The 21868-nt window shown below is 35.3% G+C and overlaps 3 protein-coding genes across 11 annotated transcripts in view; all 3 read left to right on the top strand.

The window, feature by feature from the left end:
* Positions 1 to 21868, top strand: part of LOC119077216 (odorant receptor 43a-like) — a 456342-nt gene that overhangs the window by 299949 nt on the left and 134525 nt on the right. The gene's annotated exons all lie outside the window — the stretch shown is intronic.
* The window catches only part of LOC119076842 (putative odorant receptor 71a), a 439431-nt gene that overhangs the window by 298702 nt on the left and 118861 nt on the right, over positions 1 to 21868 (top strand). The window lies entirely within an intron of this gene.
* LOC119076806 (trithorax group protein osa) overlaps positions 1 to 21868 on the top strand; it is a 112934-nt gene that overhangs the window by 14994 nt on the left and 76072 nt on the right. For all 9 annotated transcript variants that reach the window (XM_037183786.1, XM_037183785.1, XM_037183780.1 and 6 more), the window contains exons 2-3: positions 5900 to 6085; positions 6157 to 6333. In XM_037183786.1, the coding sequence (XP_037039681.1) occupies positions 5900 to 6085; positions 6157 to 6333 (363 nt within the window). The remainder of the gene's footprint in view (positions 1 to 5899; positions 6086 to 6156; positions 6334 to 21868) is intronic.

Here is a 21868-nt window from a genome sequence, read left to right as displayed (position 1 = left end):
CTATGATCTAAGGATGGAAGCACTTAGCTCAAAATTGATTGATTAGAATTACGAGCTTATGAGTACATAGGACAAAAACCAGGTCCGTCCCATTCTGATTGTCCTATTCTTCATCTCCAATTGTTGTCTTGTTGTAATTACCTGCACCCGATAAAAAAACGTTCAAAAACCACACATATGCAGTGAATTTCAACGAATCTTTAAGGTCTTTAACCTAAAGGAAATGAAATTCGGATTTGGCACAAATTACTGTCTTCGCGACATACTTACCTTACATTTTAAAGTACACCGAAATTCGAGAATAAAGTAAAGTCGCTTGTTGATGAACAGAATAGAGAAAAATCTCGCAAATACCTCTCTATCTCGTCGCATTCTTGATACAATTTACAACGAAAAATTTCGAAGAAAAATGTTTTTTTGCGTAGACACTTTAAAAGCAACCGATATATGTACATACAACCACATCTCACGTCAAGGATAATGATGCGACAGGATATATGTAATACAGCATCTGATATCACAAAAATAAAAGTTATCGGTACATGGTATGGCTATGTAGTATGATCGTATAATACATGTACACACATAATGTGTGTAGGAGCATGATGTTTTCTTTTACTGTATGTTCGTAAGATTTCCTTTCTTGGAAAAATTTTCCCCTTTTCAACATAATAGTGAAGTGGAAACAAAAAATTGATGTAAGCAAAGCCAGAATTCCAAAAAAGAAGAAAAAAGAAACTTTTGCGAAGTAAACATACTCCAGAAATGATTGGGAAAAGTTTCGCATGTACTTTGTTAGCAATAGAGATTGTAGTTGCATTCAAGAAAGTAATTAAGATACCAAGACAATGTGCTAACACACTTACTGCTTGGTTACGTTTGCGAAGAACTAGTAATGAAATACTGTGGAACGGGGTGTATATTTCTGAGACGGTTCAGTTCTGTAATGTTACCTTCATGACTGCACGACAACTGTAAATGTTTAATCTGCAATACAATCAATCCAATGTATTTCAATTTGATTGTAAAAATGTGTACAATGGATCAGTGTACAGCGACACTAAATGAGAATTTTTCTGACAATAATGGAACGTAAAATTCAAACGGTGTGTTCAACAATACCACCCATCGAGCCACTCTTTTCAAAGCATAACTTTGCTTCTTTTCAAATTGTTCTACGAAAACGTTGTATCAACAATTACCAAGCCGTCCAGTTTTCAGAATGAGAAAATATTAAATTCTGTGAAAATTTCGAAGTTTTCTATGCTGGAATGCACTACAAAAGGCTACACTATTGCATTAAGATGAGCAAACAGTAACTACATGACTGAAAATGTTGCGATTATCGCTGAGTGAAAACTCTGCAGAAATAATGACCCTTCATTATTCACGATTATATTCATCGATCTGTTGCTTGCCATTATGCCTTATATGTATACATTACATTATCTTCATACCACCAAATTTGAATGGTGTAAAAACCATTCATTCATTACTCTCCTTTTTCGGCTGCCATGCCATATTGTTCCCGAACGAACTGACGAAAATCGATAGAAGTAAATTATTCAAGTTTGATTCAATCAAAGTTCGGTTGATCTGTTTGGATAATTAGGTAGTCGAGTTCGAGTGGAAGAATGTTGAGCTTGCTGAACTGAGGATTTCTCGGAAATTTATTTCACTGACGATAATATGTATACTTAAACGTCATGGATAGTAAAGTAGGTCTAGCTTTTTTGTGTGTTTTTTCTTCTTCTTCAGATAACAATTATAAATTGCTTGAAGCGCATCTTAAAGCTGAAATTGAAAATGTTCATCAAACTAAAGTTTTTTTTTTCGAGCCATGACGCAAGAAATACGAGGTATAACTTCTTGATGTTATTACCTAAGCCATAACATTTCTTCGAGATCATCTATCCATCATCTTTCTACCTGAAGTGGATTTAAACATTTCAAATTATCTTGGTATTAAAGTATGGTGATACCTACTGAAGAGGAAGAGACTACATGAATTGTTTATAACAAAAAAAGCTCCTCTAATAATGACCGCCATAATGTAAACACTTTGGAATAATTTGTGTATAGATAATGCTATATATAAGTAAAACTGACGGAACGACAAACTTTTTACTATTTTCGATGTTATCCATTCATTCACCTAACTTTGTAGAAAAAAAAAAATTAAATCAATACGACTGTACATAGAGAATCTATATTATGGATTGTAATAGCCGTTCTGTTTATGTGTATGTCTCGTTGATAAAAAGGTTCGAGAATTCAGGAATATTAGGTATGTGTATTGTATTCGGTGTATTCAAAAGGAGCGATAAACAACAAATAACTAGAGCTGTGTGTACATGAACTGATGTGTTTGCATGTTGCAAATTAAAATCGATCAAAAATTAATCACAACTCCACGCTTATCTGTTCAATTCGATGTGACAATTTTTAACTCAGAAATGTTTTACCTACTCCCCCGCCTGCATCACACAAATTTTTTAATTAAATAAAATTAAAATGTTCAAACTGACTCATTAGCTTTTATTTAATTTAAATTCTGATCATTCGTGATGTTTTTCCATGAAAATGTGAGAGGAAAAAAAAACCGGCTGGATTGTGCAACATGCTATAAGCTTTTGTATGAAAAATGTTATCCGCCGAAATAGTGCAGCTACATTTGTTTTCAAAAGAGTATAAAAACATAACATTCAATTGGAATTAATTTTTCGGGAAACGGGTGACTCATTCCGTTCATTTATGACTATGTCTGCACTGAGCTTTTCTATGGTCAAAATATTAGGCCAATATCATTTTAGTCTGGAATAGTTTTCATATAATTCAGACATACAATGCTTGAATATGACGATATTATTGTCCCATCGTTTCATTTCATTCATGTGTAATTTTCGACTATAATAAACAATTCATGAACCCATACTCATTGCTCAAATCAACTCTAACACATTCGACAAAAAACAATCGACCGAATTTCGAAGTCAGAATATGAAAATCAAAATCCATGCACCCTGTTCTGGTGTCGTCTCCTCTACCTATATGTTACATTTAATTCCATTGTCTGTTAAATTATATCTCCTATAACTAAAACCCCGTGTACGTATGTAACAAACATTCATTAAACAAACGCTTAAAACGTTTTAATAGAATGGACGTTTTTAGTGTATGTTATAAAATAATATTGGAAAAGCAAACGGTGAGTTCAAAAATAGTACAAAAACCACCCAAATAAAGCAACGAACCGGCTTTTCTCCATGGAAAACTAAATACGTTTTATAACTTGGCTGTTGTATGTGATGCTATGTGGTTCCATATAGACTATACATCATTTTCTATATATCCCCATAAATGTACTGTAACGATAAAAACATCTATTTAATACACACCCACACATCGGCAAAACACATCGGGCTGGGTACACACGATGTAAATTGTCGACTCACACATTCACAGCTGGAAAATTGGAAGTAGATGGGAGAAGAAGAAGAAGAAGAAGAAAAAAACCAAACATATAATTCCATAAGGGAACGAAGAAAAACCGGCATCCGAGAGATGTCAAACAAAATATTAAAATGAAATATACCGAAAATGTCTATATGTTTGAAATTGTGAACGAAGAAATTAGACGTTGGAAGGAAAAACCGTCAGAGAGTATTATTTTCTAAAGAGCTCCATGGCAATCCTCAGCTATATCTCACCCAACGTTAAATACACGAATATTATACATATTTACTAGGGTAACTCGATAAAGTATACATATCTCATGGTATATGGAAACCCGTTTCCAACTCTACATGTACACGCTGTTATCATATCATATCCGATGCACTAACACAACGACACAGAACAAAATTTCCCGAGTAAAATACAAGGCTCCACCCCTGTATAAATGTATCCAAACTCGCAATTGGTGGAAAACGGATCGATATTTACGGTTCGGGTCGGTATGTGGTTCTGCTCAATTCCTAGCGAACGTTCGTTCAAAGTGTATATTGAACCGGTTCTGTCGGCCATTACGCCATAGAGCACACACAACATTTTATCTAAATAGAAAAAAAAAATTGCTGTAGAGCCTACGCTCTCCATGTATTTACTGAAAGTATACCCCTAATGTTGTACATATATACGTACGTGTATTCAGTCACATTGTATACTATCTAGTTCAGAACTTTTTGGTTAAGCCGGAGTGGTATACATCGTACACACCACTTCCAATTTTCCAACAGTATTTTCCCAACGTTTATGTGTGTAATACCGACGACTCATCGTATTATTTATACAGAGCTTTGCTTATGCTTTTGTTTTGCCATAATCGTATATAACCATAACCATAACCAACACAACATAGTACAGTTTTTAGTATACGTTTTCCCGCAGAAAAGGGATTTAGTTTTGTACCATTCAAGCATATACGTTGTTTTCGAACGTTTCAGATAGGATACATAAATAAAACACTGTCTCCCTGCTGCCAGTTCTGCTATATTCGTTGAAATGCGGCATTTATATAACTTGGAAAATAGCGAAATGAAAATCGTGGAGGTTTTCCATACCAAATAAATTTTTGTTTCCATCCGACAGGAAAAAAAGGGGAGATTTGGCAGAGTTTTGTTATGGAGAGTAAAACGTTTCATAATAATTTTTTTTTTGTTGTTGCGATTCTTCAATCCTCCTCTTCTCATCTTTTCAACGAAAAAAAAGTACTCTGCTACGTAGCAAAATGTATTTAATCAGCACTCTTGATCTTGCCTAGATGTGTTTTTCTGTATTTTCTGCCTGTCCATGACATTTTTGCTTGATTAAACTTTCTGAGAGAATTTTCGGTTGATTTTTTTCGTCGTTGCGTGAATGAAGGATAAATATGTAATGAAGAATTGGACGGACATCCAGCCGAAGAGGGAAAAAACCCCATTTTTGGGAAAAATGAGTATTCTGTTCAACTTTGTATGTCAAGAATGAAAAGAAGAGGAAGAAAAAAAAAGCTTTTTAGATGGCAATTTGGATTGGAGTGTATGTTTAACACTGTGGAAATAGATTTATTGATGAAGCAGGGATTGTATTTTTGTGAACTTGACATTCATTTGTAATGCTAAATCTTTTTGAGCGATTCGATATCGAGAAAATGGATATTTTCCTACCATGTAACGTAATCGATAGGGTTACGTTTGTATAACTAGGAATGTTTATTGTTCCATTGAAGGATTGCGTATTGATTATTCAGTCAAATGGTGTCTTTGATTGTCAAATATAACTCATTAATCGCACTTTGCTTATCAACATACTCCCTGAAATGGCACTGAATTTTTTCCCTTATTTCTTACGTTACAAATTACGTTACAATGTGTTGCTTTGCCAGCGTGTATATAAAATCTGTTTTTACAACGTTTAACGGTATAACGGTGTTTAATCAAGTGTTCACTTCAAGAAAATGGTACACGTGTACGAAATCTCAAACTTTCCAGACATTCCACCAACCTACTGCTTATTTGTGACTTATTTCTGCAGCTTCGCTGATTAAAATTTCCATTCAACTGTATTGTTTGAAGGGTTAGCAAGTAAAGAATAGGCCGAATTAATATTGAGAATAGAAAGTGTTTATTCGGAGAACAAGTCTAAGTTTTCTAGATTTCCTCGTAAACATCCAACATCGATTTACCGTTCGATGGATTTATATGCAAACCATCGAAATCGATCCCGCCTTTCATTATATCCGTTCAATTGTTGACGTCACTGTTTCTACAAACGGAAATGTTTACGTTATTTACACGACAAAACTATAAAAAAGCTGTGAGTCGACTTGATGTTGGTTTTTACCAAAATCCTTTGTCGTATCATTTCTAAACTACTCCGAACTCATTTGTTAATTCAGTGTTTTTTCTCTTCCAATCAGACAAATTCATCACGTGGTCAATCTCCATATCCTCCAATCAACAACACTGGACCGTATCAAGCACCACAAGGAGCTCCGCCCGGTGCTTCACAGTATTCGCCTTATCCACAAAGATATCCAACACCACCTGGTCCACCGGGATCGGGACCAAATCATAGACCACCATATCCACCACCTCCGCATCAAGTAAGTCTCGTAATACGGAACGTTTAAACCGGAATTTTCAACGAACTAATGCCGTTTTCATCTAACTTCAGTACTCAGATCCATCAAGGCCATGGCCACCAAGTGGCCCATCACCAGCAGCAAGCCCAGGACCAAGTGGACATCCTCTACCGCCACAATCACCACAACATGGTCCACCACAAAGTCCTGGCGCACACGCGCCTAGTCCGTCACCTCAGCCACCACAACCAGCACAATCACCTCATCAGGTACGAATCATTTAATTCGTATTTTTTACAGCTCAAAATACATCCGACATACACTTTTATCCATTGAAATTTTTCGGTCGATTTTCTGCTATTGAAAGCTTGTTTCAATCGCAATTTCCATAATAAAATATACATTGCGGTTGGTGGGCAAATTTAATAGAAATTTGCGATGTGACAAGCTGACATAGCTTCGAATCTTTTATAAGTAATTGAAAAAAAAAATAATTATTTTACAATTGACGTTGCGGTAATAAAAAAAACCGAGTGCCTGAATGTAGGTCATGTTGCCTAGCTTATTTCCTCGATTCATCGTTGACGATATATAATACACCGCGAACACTTGACTATGCTTACCAATGCTGTGGCAGCTTATTCAAAATTTATGGAGGCATTTAGTTTAATTTTAGGAATTGGGGTAGTGAGACGTGTTTAATAACGTGTTTACCGTCATTTCACTGTAAGTTTAGCAATCCGATGTTTCTGGTTATCCATGCAGCACTCTCCGAAGTAATTGAATTCGTTTGAAATGAGTTAATGAAATTGCAACTTCTGTCTGTGTTTTCTCTTACTGATTTCATTGTTCTGCATCGTCGCTTATTCCATTAGTGTTAGTATGTATGAACAACAAGTGCATATAAAATGCAACAATCTTAAGCAATTACAGCAGGGTACACACTCTCACTAATTGTCGTCGGTTTTCCAAAAATTTATGGCAACTTCCATCAGGGGCCATTCAAGTACGCAAAAAATATCGAACTTTAGATAATGGCGTATGCTTTCGTCTTCACTCACTTCCTCCTAATAACCGTGCGTACTTTGTGAATGAACTTAAACGTTTAAGAGTCAATTCGCCAATTTGTCATTAGCAGCTTCATATTTAAATGCAACAAGCAAAAAGGCAGGCTCAGCAGCAGAACGCGCCTGTAATCACAAACACAGTCACTATACACAGATCAAGGCTTCCAATTTTCTTCTAGCTGGTCTAGCTTTCGAAACTTTAGGACCATGGTGTAAAGAAACGAAACAATTCTTTCACAAACTTGGCAATATGCTTATTGAAGAATCGGGTGATATTCGCGCCAAACATTTTTTGTGTAACAAAATTTCTCTGGCCATTCAACAGGGGAATGCTACCAGCATTCTTGGAACACGCCCATCCAACAATCAGCTAGATGAAGTTTACAAATTATAAAATATGTAAATACTCATCACATGTAAAATGATCATGAATTTTCGGTAAAAATAAAGAAAATCTTACATTTGTCAGCCGAATTTTCAATTTTTAAAACAAGCTATCTCCGATATTATTGAGTTATAGCTTATTCGATTCGTCGTCGATTCTAGCGAACGGGTGTCTGCCGTTTTTTTTTTAGTTAAATTTATTTTGAGTGTAATGTGTCTAAATGTCATGTGATGTCAGAGGCTGGTAAAAAAATATTTTAGCATTAACTTGAGGAAGGTGCAACACAAAAAATTGAAACTTTGTAGGATTGTTGTCCTATCCACGGCCGACAGTTTGAGTTTGAGCCCACTCTAACGTCCGCACTCACCACCCATGGCCAGCCATCAGTCAAAGTATGGTAAACTTGAAAATCTGTACCTCTGCAACATCATTGTTCTCATCGGCCGACTAGATATTATGTTAGCTGACCTCAGCCACCATCACATACCAAAATATTACCTCAGAATTTTTGTGTTGCAGGAATTGCGGACTATTTGAAAAAAAGTTGACCTTTACGGCTGAAATAAAAGAGTAAATTTGAACCAAATTCTTGTCAAAAATAGTGTTTTTATTAGTAACGCCTGGGTGACAATTCTAGCCCATAACCGATCGATTCCGAGGGACTCTTTCTGAAAAAACACTTTTTTTTTTAATTTTGCTCATAGTCGGGAAGCCTCTTTGACTGAAGGGAAATGGTGTAGCGATGCAGAGTGAACATCTATCTTTAAGACATTGCCTCAGATACCTCAGAACTACATACAGGATGTACTTGTTGCAATTCAACAGATTGGAGAGGCTTCCAAGTGGTCTAAAAATTGGCGAATTGACTCTTAAGTTTCCTCATCAACACTGACAGTTTGTTAATGTCAATTTTGAAGGGCAAGAAAATGACCTCCCAATTTTGTATAGCTGATATGTATAGCTTTGTATTGAGCGTTGTTGTGTGAGGATTAAATCATTCGTGTCGGGTTATCTTTGAGAAAAGTTTTTTTTTTCATTTTCTCGAATGTTCCTTAATTTTTTCAATTTTTGTGAATTTTTGAGAAAACCTTTCGAATTTCCTGGATTTTTTCTTGATTTTCAAAAATTTCTGAATTGTCTCGATTTTGCAAAATTTTCCAGATTTTCTTGAATTTTCTAAAATTCGAGAAAATCGGAAAAGTTTAAGAAAAGGTTTAACACAAAAGATGAATCCATCAGGCTGTTCCTTTGAGCTCATAATAGTTTGCAAATTTGTGGAACAACAACACTTTTGCACTTTCCCCACATTTTCAAATTATTGTCGGATGAATGAACTAGGTGAATGTTACGACTGACTAGCTTGTACTACCAGAAAGCTTCGTGCTTTCACAACTTAGCATCTTCGTGAATTAAATCGCAAATAATTGTCATTCAAAGTCAAACGAAAATCATCTCGATGTATCAGCACGAAAATTCTCTTTGAAAAATTCGGAAAACCCCTCCAGAATTCTACTTTAGAAAATTGCAAACTTGAACTCATTCATATTGTATAATTTTGCTTCGGAAAATGTCGAAATTCCTTTGCTCCCCGCATAACATTTACGTAACATGAAATGAAAATTTATATTTTATTTCGTCTACTACTGGTTCATGCGACGAAGTACATATATATATAACATGTGCGAATAGCAAACGTCAAGTGAGATACCCAATTACATAACAACTGGGTGTAGTATATTATACATAGAGATATGTATACATAACGACAACCTTTCAGTCAACGATACTGGAAATATAAAGAAAAATAAAAAGTAACTTTTCGAAGTGGAGTTCATGAATCTCTAAACTTTCCTTTAAATTTTTGTTGAGTGTTTAAAACATTTAACTTTGTTTACATTGTTCGTTCAACATCAACAATAATCATATACACAAGTGGATTATGTTATGGTTGTACATATATATATATATATATATATGTATAGATAAGACCTGTACCATAAAGAAAATAGAAAATGTGTGCAACTAAGGAAAATCAGCTGACTTTACAACCGACTGTTCAGTTCATATTATGTACATATTGCCAATGATGTACATAACGTTATACCATTATACAGTTGCCTCAAAGTCACCCCTTTTTTTTCAAAGTACTCACTTTTAAGTTTAATACAATTTGGTAGAGTACAGTAGCTCCATACATATGTATATATACTTGTCAACCCTCAACCCACTGAGAATATATCAGTATAGCTATATGTGAAATGCTGTTGACCTTTTTACAATTTTTTTTTTATTTATTTATTCCATTGTTGTTGTTGTTTCTGCTGCTGTTACTGCAGATACATTTCGAATGAATGAAAGCCATGTACACAATACAATACGACAAATGAAAATCAGCTGTTTATGGTTTTAAGATCATTTGAATTTTTTTTCGGTAAATAAGACGGTCTTTCTCTCGGGAAAGTATGAAATAAGATTTACGGTTGAATAATATTGAAATAGAACTCGAAGTGGAATGAGTGGTAAAGTGGTTGTTTGTCTGTTGGTGTTTTTTTTTCGCAGTTCGACTGGCCTATTCTGGTTTGGTTAGATAATCGATGAAATATTACCTAAGTACAACAAGTGGGTTAAGGCAAATTTTGTTGATGAACTCGATTGTGTACACAATATCGTTGATGAGAGTCTAACTTTCGGGATGAGTTTGACGACGCTGGTGGGAAATACTTGCTCGCCCAAGAAGACCAACATGTTTTGCAAGCACAAAAATTTTACGATTATTTTGCTCACATGAATTTTCCACCAGCGTCTGACAAGACATGTAAAAGAGTATTTTACAGAGAGAGAGAGATAGAGAGAGAAATGAAATTTGACATTTTTTCTGATTTGGAAGATGTAGTTGATTCCATAATCCATAAAAATTTCGGTGAACAGATAAACATTTCGATTTTTATTCTTTCAATTTTTGTGCGGTACGCGATAGCAACAAGAACGAAATACTAAAATAAAAAATCTAGATTTTCAATTGTTAAACCACTTTTTTTGTCATTGAATAACTCTTTCAATAATTCAAAAAAGACTGCTCACAATGGCGCAGCCCGTAAAACGATCTTTTCAAATATCAAAGGTTACAACAAATAGCAATCATCTACTATATCCGGTCCCAAAGTCCCCAAAATACACGCAGCGTTGCCTCTTTGTATCGAAATTGAAATTTTCTGCAATAAATAATCCATTGAACGCGGTTCCCCTGAAGCACAAATGTTTTTTTTTTGTGGAATCATTTACAAACCACAACAACTGCAAAATTAGAAATTAGAATTTCACTTTTACCTCCCTGTAAAATCAAAGAGAAGGAAAAGGTTTTGATGTACATCGTACAACAACCAAACAATGATAAATAATAATCACTTCAATTATCTAAAAGCGATAACCAACACATCTCATTACGCATCTGATATTATGTCAGTACAAAACATTGAAAGCACAAGATAAATAGAATCGGAATTAATGTACCTGGTAATGACAGTAACAACAACGGGAAAAATAATTTCAGTTTTAAATTCGATACTGCAGTCGATACACATATTTTCACGTGCAGCATGATGACATAATATCGAGGGGCTAACTACTATCCGAAATTTTCACCAATTCCCATTTTATAGTGAAAATCTCGCAAAAATTTCATTGGCATATGATCTCATCTCCTAATTAAGTCTACAATCTACTCCAAACGATTCGATTTCATCACCAGAAATTTCATTAAAGTGTCCTACAAATTCCACTAGCGATTATCCCCTTGTATATATTGTGATTGAGTGGGTGGAATGAGTTTTCCGCCAGTCTTTTGTTTGGATGCATTAAAATGTAAAATGTCTCGTGTACGATTCCATGCAATGATATAATGTGATAAACAAAGTGCATCTCGTTGAATTTTCATATCATTAATAATTTCGTTGCAGACGACGATTTGCAAGTAATTTACCTAATGGATAGATGTTTACTGGAATAGTTTGAAATATCTACTTTATCACTATGCTCTGTGAAATAATAGTTCTTCATTAAAGAAGTTACTGAAAAATTAGAGCAAATTTAATTGGATCGTTGTAATTCCTAGAAATATCCTACTCGGACATAGTTTATTGGAAAATCGGAAAATGTACCAAAATGTAATACGAGTGGAAACTTCGTGATGTTTTTATTGAAAATAGATTTTATTGCAGTGGAAGTGATGTCGATTTAGTAATTAAGGTGAAATTCAGTAGCACAAAAATAAAAATGAACTACCATAATGGTCGGTCTTGATGTGGTTCTCAAGAGATTTTTGATAAATTGCATGAAAGATTGAAAGTCTGCTGAAGCAAGCAGTCGAATAAATTGATAGAAATTTGCTGCGGCTGTGTGTCCCCGTACTTGAGACTTACGTTGGAGAAAACTGAAATTTTACAAAATTTAGATTTTCGGGTTCATATGGTACTGCGGGAAATCTGTGATCCTTACATAAAGAGTAGACGATAATCCAATCAGAGTACTTCATGAGTGACCTAAGCCCAAACCGCGAGGCTTACCGAGCTTTTATGGATTTTCAGCTATACTGAAGGTCATGTTTTCTGACGTATATCTATACCCCACCATTCCAGTAGAAATGGCAGCAGAACTACGAAATGTCCACCTGATGTTTTAAAAGAAATGTCTGGCCCTGAGACCTAACCAAGCATGTATAAAACAGTCCTCAGGAAAATAGTTCCGATTTTAATTGGTCGAAATGCAAAAGAATCAGAGAACAAATCAGCAGTAAAAGCGCTATAGCTTAAAAAGATCACAGCACGATCACCACCAAATTATCACCCATTCTATTGACTTCAACAGTATTTCGGTGAGAAACGGACAAACATTTGTACGCCCCCACATTTGCTATAACGGTGGATCAATGAACTTTTATTTGTGTAGATTAGACGGATGACAGAACATCTCTGCCGTAGTTCGCATAAAATACCTCTTCGAACTTTCATTTGTGTTTTGTTCGATTTTTTTTATGCGAATTACGGTAGATCTTGATGCCGGTATGGGTCGGTGAAAGGATTTGATTATTTGTTAAACTAAGATTGATCGATGAATAGTGCAAATGCCCTTCATTGCAAAACTAAATCAAAATGTCCTGAAAATACCTGGCACACAGTACCACAGGAGTCGTCCACTCCACCATAGTAAAAAAGTAAACAAAAAAAAATGTTTTCTTTTAATGATAAACCATCAAGTCATGATCCATTTTAAAGGCGTGCTGTGAAGCAGCATTACGCCTCGATTAAAATAACTTGCAATAAATTGTCTAGACAAATTGAATGAATTTCACGGTTCTTTTTACATTAAATGAGGGTGACTACCGCACCATTGATAACGTAACAGACTTGTTCCTTCTGTGAATCCGAATACGCATTTACAAAATGTATATAAATGTTTAATTGGCTGACACGCATGTAATCTTGTATTGCGACAATGTTTTCCGAACTCTCAAACAAAACAAAAAAAGATGTGAAAACCAAGTCGTCATTATATGCATCGTCACTAAATTACAACGCTATCTGTGTATTCATATTGGGTCATATATGTATACACAGACGTATAGCTGATTCATTCATCCGTACAAACCGACAATAAATAAAAACAATGCACGGAAGTCAACGACACATCTCTCCGACTCTTCGAAAGCCATCATCACACATATCACACACAATCATTTGAACATTACGTTTTTTTTTTTTGTATTCTGCTCTTTATTCTGGGTGTGATGAAGAGTGTCGTATGTGTTATAATGTGTCGTTAAAATGGGTCAATGCCAAGGTCGTTTTGGTGAAAATATAATCTACATTATGTGTATAAACTTATATGCCACCGGCATACGTTTTATATAGATATATAAATGGTTGTGTAGACATACATTTTATGTTATCTCATTCAATAAAGCAACACACCATTTTACCATGCCATACAGCATTTATAACAGAAATTTATATTATGTTTTGAATGGGTGCTACTATGGATGTACAACAAAACTTACCCGCACCAATCTATATCAACTATATCTTTACACACATTTTACATGGAACGCTCGAATCATCTGGGAATGTACAATAAAATACACAAGAGTTCGGGTTCAATATAATGTATTGTACGGATATATATTGCTACACCGTATACATCACCATATACATTGTACACATATAATGCACGTAAAGCATGCAAAGAAGTGACGTGAAACTAGTAGCAAAGTGAAACCTGACAGCTAACTATGCACCATTCGCTTGCATTTCATATATTATAGAACTCGTCGTCAACTACATATTCACATGCAGTAAAATTGCCTTCCCAAATTTACAATTTTCGTAAACGATGCATGCTGTTAATACATGAGCAGCACAATTATACGGAAAAATTTCAAAATTCAGATTTTGAGTTACGTTGCATCGGCTATGAAAGAGCTTTTGTCTTACTGACTGTTCCAATATAGACCGATCCATCGGCATGCAATGTCCGTGTGCAGCATTATGGTCTTCTTTTAGTTAGCGAGATGCACTTGTCCGAACAGTAGTTGTCGGACAACAAACGTTTTTTGGATGGGGGACTGTGCATGTTGTATTGTATAACAATATCGTCTGATTCAAAATGTATAAGAAACCCCCCCCCCCCCAGCTGCATTATTAATTTGCATTTATTTTGCACGGATAGTTGCTGATATGTTTTTGACATCGTTTTTAGTTTGCTGCATTCGGTTTTACAGTATCATTTCTAGTCAATTTTGCATCGTTGACACAACCGCTGCCTTCTATTTGCTAAGGCCGACAACACACGAGAATTTTACATTGATTGGTTCGACAATTATGATGCGTTTTCCATTGTTTAGCCTGAGGCGAATATCTGATTTTAGTGAAAAACGCAGCATTTCCCTTCAATTTTGCATAATTGTCACAACCGCTGACATCTATTTGTTAAAGGCAAAAACATATGGGCAATTTTACATTGATGGGATCGACAATGCTGCGTTTCCCACTGTTTAGCCTGTGACAACAATCTGATAACAATGGAAAACACTGCATACTGTCGTCAAATGGAATAATATCAAAAAGTTGCCTAGAGCAATGGATCAATCAGATCAATGGTCCGATGGGTAAACGATTTACTTTCAATAAAGATCGCATTAAGATAACGTATACCGTGTCAATAGAACCACTGTGAATCCATTCCTTTGACTAAATTATTTTGTGTGAGAATGTAGAATACACAGGAGCATAACACTACAAATTTTAACCATTTCCACATATACTATGTTCTCCCGTTTAAATGTAATATATTTCGCATTAATATAATTTCAGCACAAAGTTGCTATGGCTACCAAATCCAATAAATACACATACTGAATGTGTTACCGATTCAGTGCTTTGAACTTTTCGGAAAACTGCCAGCAGTACCAATTGTTTACACTTTACTACTCAACTATATCTAACATTTCTTCAGCTATGCTATATTGTAATAGCCATCATTGGTATATAAATACGAAGTTTCTCGATGGAACACATACCTCTTGTATCAACTGCATATTCTCTGTGTATACGAGACCATTTATAGCAATTCACTAAAGGCAAACGTTCGCTATAGCAACGCCAACGTGGCTCTATCTCTCCATATACAATATATATATTCGATGCTTTTACTGCACCTTCTTACATCATCCTCTGCTGTTGGTAAATGTCTATTCCTACATGTACATGAACATGGAGATAAAGGTTCACGGGGTTCAATTTGTCTGTAAATTAAATGGAAATTTTCAAGTACAACGAAAGGGATGCATTTTGCTGATGTTGAAGCAAAGAACAGTGTGTCGTTCGGGGTTTTTTTTTTCTTTCTTTTCGTTTTTGATGATTTTAACGTACTTTACGATTCTTATTGCATACAGAAGATGCTCTCCATAATAAAATGAAATTATGCTTCGAGATTCGTTCATTACTGTGTGTTAAAATGTGGGTGTAATGTTTTGATGGTCCGACTCTCTTCTTTTCGTTGGAGGGTGAGTCAAATAAAGAAGAAATAAGTAAGCAGCTTTTCGACTTAAAAACAGGAAGTGTACTTGAGACAAAACAAAGAGCGTTGGCCGGATACGAAAGTGTATGTGTGTATGCAAACAAAATAACAACTGAAACTCTGCTAATTACGTTTGTATGGATCCGAAGCGACGAAGGAGAATGTGGTTGTTAAATTAGTACTTCAAAGTTTCTCTACTATGTTGCTGATGAGACGACGAAAATATGTTTTCCATTTTCAGACTGAAATTATACGATAGCGTTTAATTAGTCGAAATAGTTTTGTTTTGATTCCTTGCTATGTAAACGAGGAGGGGCCTTACGTCGTAAAATTGGCAAATTAATCAAACCTGACAAATCATCTTCACCATATGGCTAACAGAGCCTAGTTTCGGGAATTGATTCTTCAAAATTTAAAGATATTTTTGGAACCAGTCGGGATTGGACCGTGATACCGTGAAATGTCAGTGGTATGTTTATTGGTATTCCTACACACAAACGCATGTGAAGAGAAAGGTCGTATTATATACATGTGCTACCAAAAAACTGACATTTCTCAGATGACTGGTTTTAGAATGTTAGTCGAAGTATTACGTGTACTACCTAGCTTGACAAGAAGTGACCCAAATCTTTGAATTTGGTATGGTCATTGCTTTCAACCACAGGGACGATTTTTTCTAGTAAATAAGTTTTAAAATCTGATAAGATTTACGGTAAATCATTTACCCAAGTTATACTCGGGGCCGACGGTTTTTTTGCTGGTTTGTCATCTACAAATGCTTTGTTCAGGGCCAAACTGGCTACCTACTAGCCATTTGAGCGTTGAATTACGAATGTTTGTACAAGACCTTCGTTCATACAAAAAAAAATCGAAAATCCCTTCTACTCTCGTGCCAATGCTCATTGGGCCAGTCCAAACCTGACTCTGTTCTTACTCTCTGCTTCGAACCTTATCAGTTACAAACAGCACATTACAATTTCTCCCAGCACTTTGCATAGCGCTAAAAACACGGAAAACTCTGTAGGAAGAGCTACCCTTTTTGAATGAAAATACTCACGAGCAAAAGGTACTTTTCGTAATAGCATTACGATGTTGAGTCGATTAGGTACTAGAGTTATTTATAACACTTTTAAATGACTCCCGCCTCAGTTATTTAGAGACCTACCACCTTCTCGATTTTCTTTCCTCTATTGCAAATGGAATGGGTCATTCGGCAAATCGCTGTCGCATTCATCGGTCGTGCTCGGTCATTGTTGAATAAAAATGAATGTAGAACTCCTTGGAAACGGTTTATTGAAGCAAGAATGTATTGATCCATTGTTTTGCATTAACCAGAAAGAATGTAACGAGGGAATGCTTATGCATAGAGCACAACAATGATGGGGTTTCAACTCAATTAATAATTTCTTTGAATAAAATCGATTCCATTCTGGTGAATTTTCTTCGACATTTAAATATCAAAAGAAAACCTAGGCCAACAAAACCATTGAATTGTATTCTGTACCTGGCGGTGTGTACACACTAATGAATATAAATTCATCCATAACTTCTACAATTTGCATTTTTACTTTCATTTTCAATGAACGAGTTTAAATAACCATTTCAACGTAAAACGTAAAATTAAATTTCCTCGCTTCCAGACCGTTTATCAATTAAATTTAAGTTTGATAGAAAATGCGGTATGTGTGTTTGTGTATACGTACTTGATTGTAATAAATACATTAAAACCGCTTATAATTTCACGTCACAATGTGAGGTATAACATTAAATGAAATTATTATTTCAAGTTCAAGTTATTAAATAAATCAAATCCAAACCAAAACAAAACAAATTGAATTCAATTCTAATTTTCGGTTTTCAACATGCCAATTTATACTACGTAGGTATGTACATCGCACAAAACGATACCGACGACGACGATTGCTGGCATTTTCTGTTTATATTCAAATGTATGCCAGTTGCAAAAAGGTGGCAATTGATGTACGAAACGTTTATGAAAATGAATGGAAAACTTGTGCCTCCTGAAATTGATGAGTAAATGCTTGCTCGGGGAAAATATTATATAAAACAAATTCAACATCACAGAAAAAAAGAAAATGTAGACAAAGTAGTACAACGCATACCATACATGAATCTCGTATAATATTAAAGCTGCGATTTTGTCTGCTTGAGGTTCGTGACCTACCGCAATAATATTACATAATCGGTTTCTCGTGTTTTGTTTAAATATAAAACATATGTTTTGGGTATATCACCATGCCATTACATAATATGATTCATTTTAGACACTTTGCTCACACTTATTGTGTATGGGTAGTAGGGACAATAAAAACCTTTCATGCGTACGGTACTTTATATATTTCATTTATGGGTTAAATTAGGGGTCGTTCTTAGGTATGAAATTTATGATAATAACTCTGTCGGGAGTATGTATATCATTATGTTATACGTTTGATTGGAATTCAGTGAATCCATGTTAGGGTTGAATTTCGTTTTCTCTCTTCTGCATCTTTTCATTATCGATTTGTTTCTTACGTATGAATTGTCGGAGAGTCAGCACATCAGTAGCACCCAGACGGATCGCTTCTGATGACAAAAGACTTGAAAACCAAATAGTTAATTAAATTAAATTTCATTGATAGAAACAAATCGATTCAATTTATCTGACTTTACAATGGAAACATCGCTGCTCGAAAGTAAAATGTTGGAAACAATAAATCTTGCAGCGAATGTATACACGATCAATAGTGTTGTATATCAGAGCGAAAAAGGATTTCGTTTCGTTTCCGAAATTGTTCATTTCGACTGGGTTTTTTCGTTTTACTTTTTATAATGAAGTTTGGATGGAAGTCGAAATGAATATGGGATGCACAATGAAAACTGAACGATGAGAATGTTTGCAGGGGTGTTTTGCTGCACGACAGACAACGACTTTTTCTTTGAGATAAAACGTCATGCGAAAATTTTCCGTTCGTTAGTCTGAAGCATGCACATTTTACAAATGAATAACAGATTTTCGAGCATGGTATTTCCATTTTGTATTCATGCATGCTTCATTAGACAATTGCATGACATTTGAAATGAAATATTTTGGATACCACTATTACTACCTTTGTTGGTGGCCCAATGGAACTGAGTAGTAGAAACGTCTCTAGTGATATACCTCGGAATTCAGTGTTCACAATAGGAAAACATTCTGGAATTGGGATATCTGAAGAAACAAGAGAAAAATGAAAGGATTCAAGAAAGGAATGAATTAGCGAACATTCTGGAAGGGGATATCTGGAGAAACCAGGGAAAGATTAAAGGACACAAGAAAGGAATGAATTAGCGATTTTCGAGGAATCGAGGGCTTTAAACACCCATAAGATCGAAACACTCGCGGGGTCGAAACACTTACGGGCTCTAAACACCGATAGGTTTGAATCATTCGAAGGCTCGAGGGAGAACGCTTGAACGCGAATTTCCGTCATCTTCCCAACCCCAAATATTTACCAGTATCGTTTTGGAACAAATGGCGAAATGATGGATCCCTTTTGAATAACAACAACCAACTCCTAATTTTCAATAGGAGTCAACGTGGCGCCCAGCGGTCAGTGTACAGAACGAACCAATGAGTAACAGAGTTATGGTTTCTGTGTCTCAATAACTTTGTTTGAAAAAATTCTTGTCTACGTCTCGCGTTAAATTTTTCATTTTCTTTAGTTGCTGAACTATTTGTCGTACATTTTGTTTCAATCCTTTTTGCGTGCCTAAGTCACTTGTTTATTTTGCTTTCATGTGCTATATTTTGAAGTGGTAACAACCCAACATAAAATAGCTGGACGCGTGTCATCATACATTTTTAAGATTTATATTTGTTCTTAAAACTACAAATAAACGTCGAATTCTTCAGTGTATCCGATCAGACTGCTAAGAGATCACATAGCACATTTTCCCACTAATTTAATTCCTCTAAAATCTGCATCAGCTTAACATAAAATTCATCTCACATGAGCTCCATTTCCATTTATTAATTTCATTTTTCCTTTACTTGCAGGTAAGCGCTTTTTCAAATCATCTTGCCATTGACTGCAGCAATAAAACATCAATTACCACTTTGGTAAGTTTGTGCCATAAAAAGCAAAAGTGTCTTCTCTCAAAGCAATCATAATCTACCTCACATAATACGCTGAAGTGTAGGCAACAATTTTACGATTTATATACCGAACGTGTCACTTCATTAATTTTATGTTGCAAAACTTTGTCTACATAAACAATGTCGCATTGATGGTTTTGCGAAAAATCGTAAAAAAAAACACCATACCAGCCAACCGCTCTGAATATCATATTTTGCCTCATATTTTGCATAAATATATGCTGAGCTTGAAGTCGGCTGTTCACTATAGTTATATATGGGTTTACGTGTATAACACAAACCTGAAAAAGGTCGTAAATCAAAATGTAGTTCATCATAAACTTGCAAATGACAGGCAATTTTTTTTTCCCTCTACTGAAGTCATTCGCAATCAGAATCAATCGGTAGAAGGTTCGAAAAGAAACCGTAATGTAGAGAAAGGTGAGATAATTTGACGCAACCAAAACGACTTGACGACATCATCTTGCACAATGCTTACATTAACATTGACATATTCATAGAGAGGACCAAGGGACCGTGAGACCTATTACATTGAATTAAGGTCATTTGTATTCCAGCTGACAGTTTTGAAACGAGATCCGTTGTAATCAGATTTTGGGTCTGTTCCGTTGACATGAGAACTTATTTAAGTGAGTAGCATATGTTGACGGAAACTGTTGAATATTAACAAGTCATCGGTTTGCAAGTTTGTACTGTTTCTATTGAAACAAAGCGAGAACGTGCTTCGCGCTTGTTTGCGATGCCCTTGAAAAATTCTATTGTGAATTTTGTTTGTAAACATTTCAACCCATAATTTAACCGACTAATTGTCTGCCATGTAATCGTACTTTTATATTGTCGTCCTTTACACCTATAGTATTGCTACTATACATTCACTTACACCCTTCTAATCTATTCTTTTCGTCTGCTTCACTTTCCTTTTTTTTGCGTAACAGACGTTCCATATAATACGTAGCATTGGAGTTCTGTTACACTTTTATTTATACAAATTGGTGTGAGGCGTTCCATCACAACTTTTTTTTATCAATGAAATGTGTAAAAAAGGCTGCTCTCATTTACCTATACCGTAAAACATAAAACATGTTTTTTTTTTCATCTGATTTTTCTCTTCTTTCAATTTTTCATCCTTTGGTTTTGTTACTTAATTGGTGTGCATGCCATTGATGCGAATTGTAGATGGGATCTTATTAAGAGAAAATATTTATAAAGTCATTAAATTACAAGGTCACTTAATGGTTTCATTTTAGTAAATACGGTTTGCATTACCGTCATTTTATTGGTGCGCTTTTGTTTTCATTTCCCTAGAAGATAAGCAAAAACTTTGCCGCCGCCGGGAAAATTCGGTTCGTGTGTTCATTATCGTTTTGTGCCGCTTGTTTTGTCGTAGCAAAATAAAATGATTCTAACTTTTAAGAAATGCAATCGCAATATTCCGAAATTGCATCCATGGAAGCGAACAATACAGGTAATAGAAAGTCTGCCAAACTTTGCAGACGAATCGAATCCGAAAGATTTTTTATTCATAACAACTCCTAAACACGAATATTTTATGACATGACGGCGGTAACGTAGACGTTTAAACCTTTACGAAAACGATAAGCGCATCGCGATATAATTCGACAAGATTGTCGCTTGCTTTGTTTAAAGTATTGCTAATTGTTTGATACAAAACCTTTTGTGCATCCCACAACTGAAATACGACCTATTTTGCCATGATTTTTCATTAAGAAATGTCAGTTTTTCCCGAACTATATATCGTGCGGGAAAAAACTTCATTTCTTTACGATTTATAGTGCGGGAAAAGAATTACATGAATTTTTCTATGAGTCGCTTCGCTCGTAAGGAAAACGTAGGACTGGTGCTGAAAAAATCGTCATTTCCTGTCTTGGTACGAAAAATACTATTTCTCAACTCAAACAAAACTTTCGTCGGCCTGCAGCCTCGAATGACAATCTACCCGTCTAGTGCCTATTTTAGGCACACGGTGGCTTGTCTTTCACAAAAACGAAAACGAAAATTCTACTTTGCGGCACTGAGTTGAGAAAATCATTCTTTCTCTACTGTTTTAGATGTCGTTTGGTGACTTTTTCGCAATTAATATGGTAGTACTGTGTCGCACTCGTTATCATATCTAACCTCGGCTT

Source organism: Bradysia coprophila, unplaced genomic scaffold, assembly GCF_014529535.1.
Source record: "Bradysia coprophila strain Holo2 unplaced genomic scaffold, BU_Bcop_v1 contig_232, whole genome shotgun sequence".
Lineage (NCBI taxonomy): Eukaryota > Metazoa > Arthropoda > Insecta > Diptera > Sciaridae > Bradysia > Bradysia coprophila.
The sequence above is the reverse complement of the archived record's forward strand: the minus strand, read 5'-3'. Positions and strand labels throughout refer to the sequence as shown.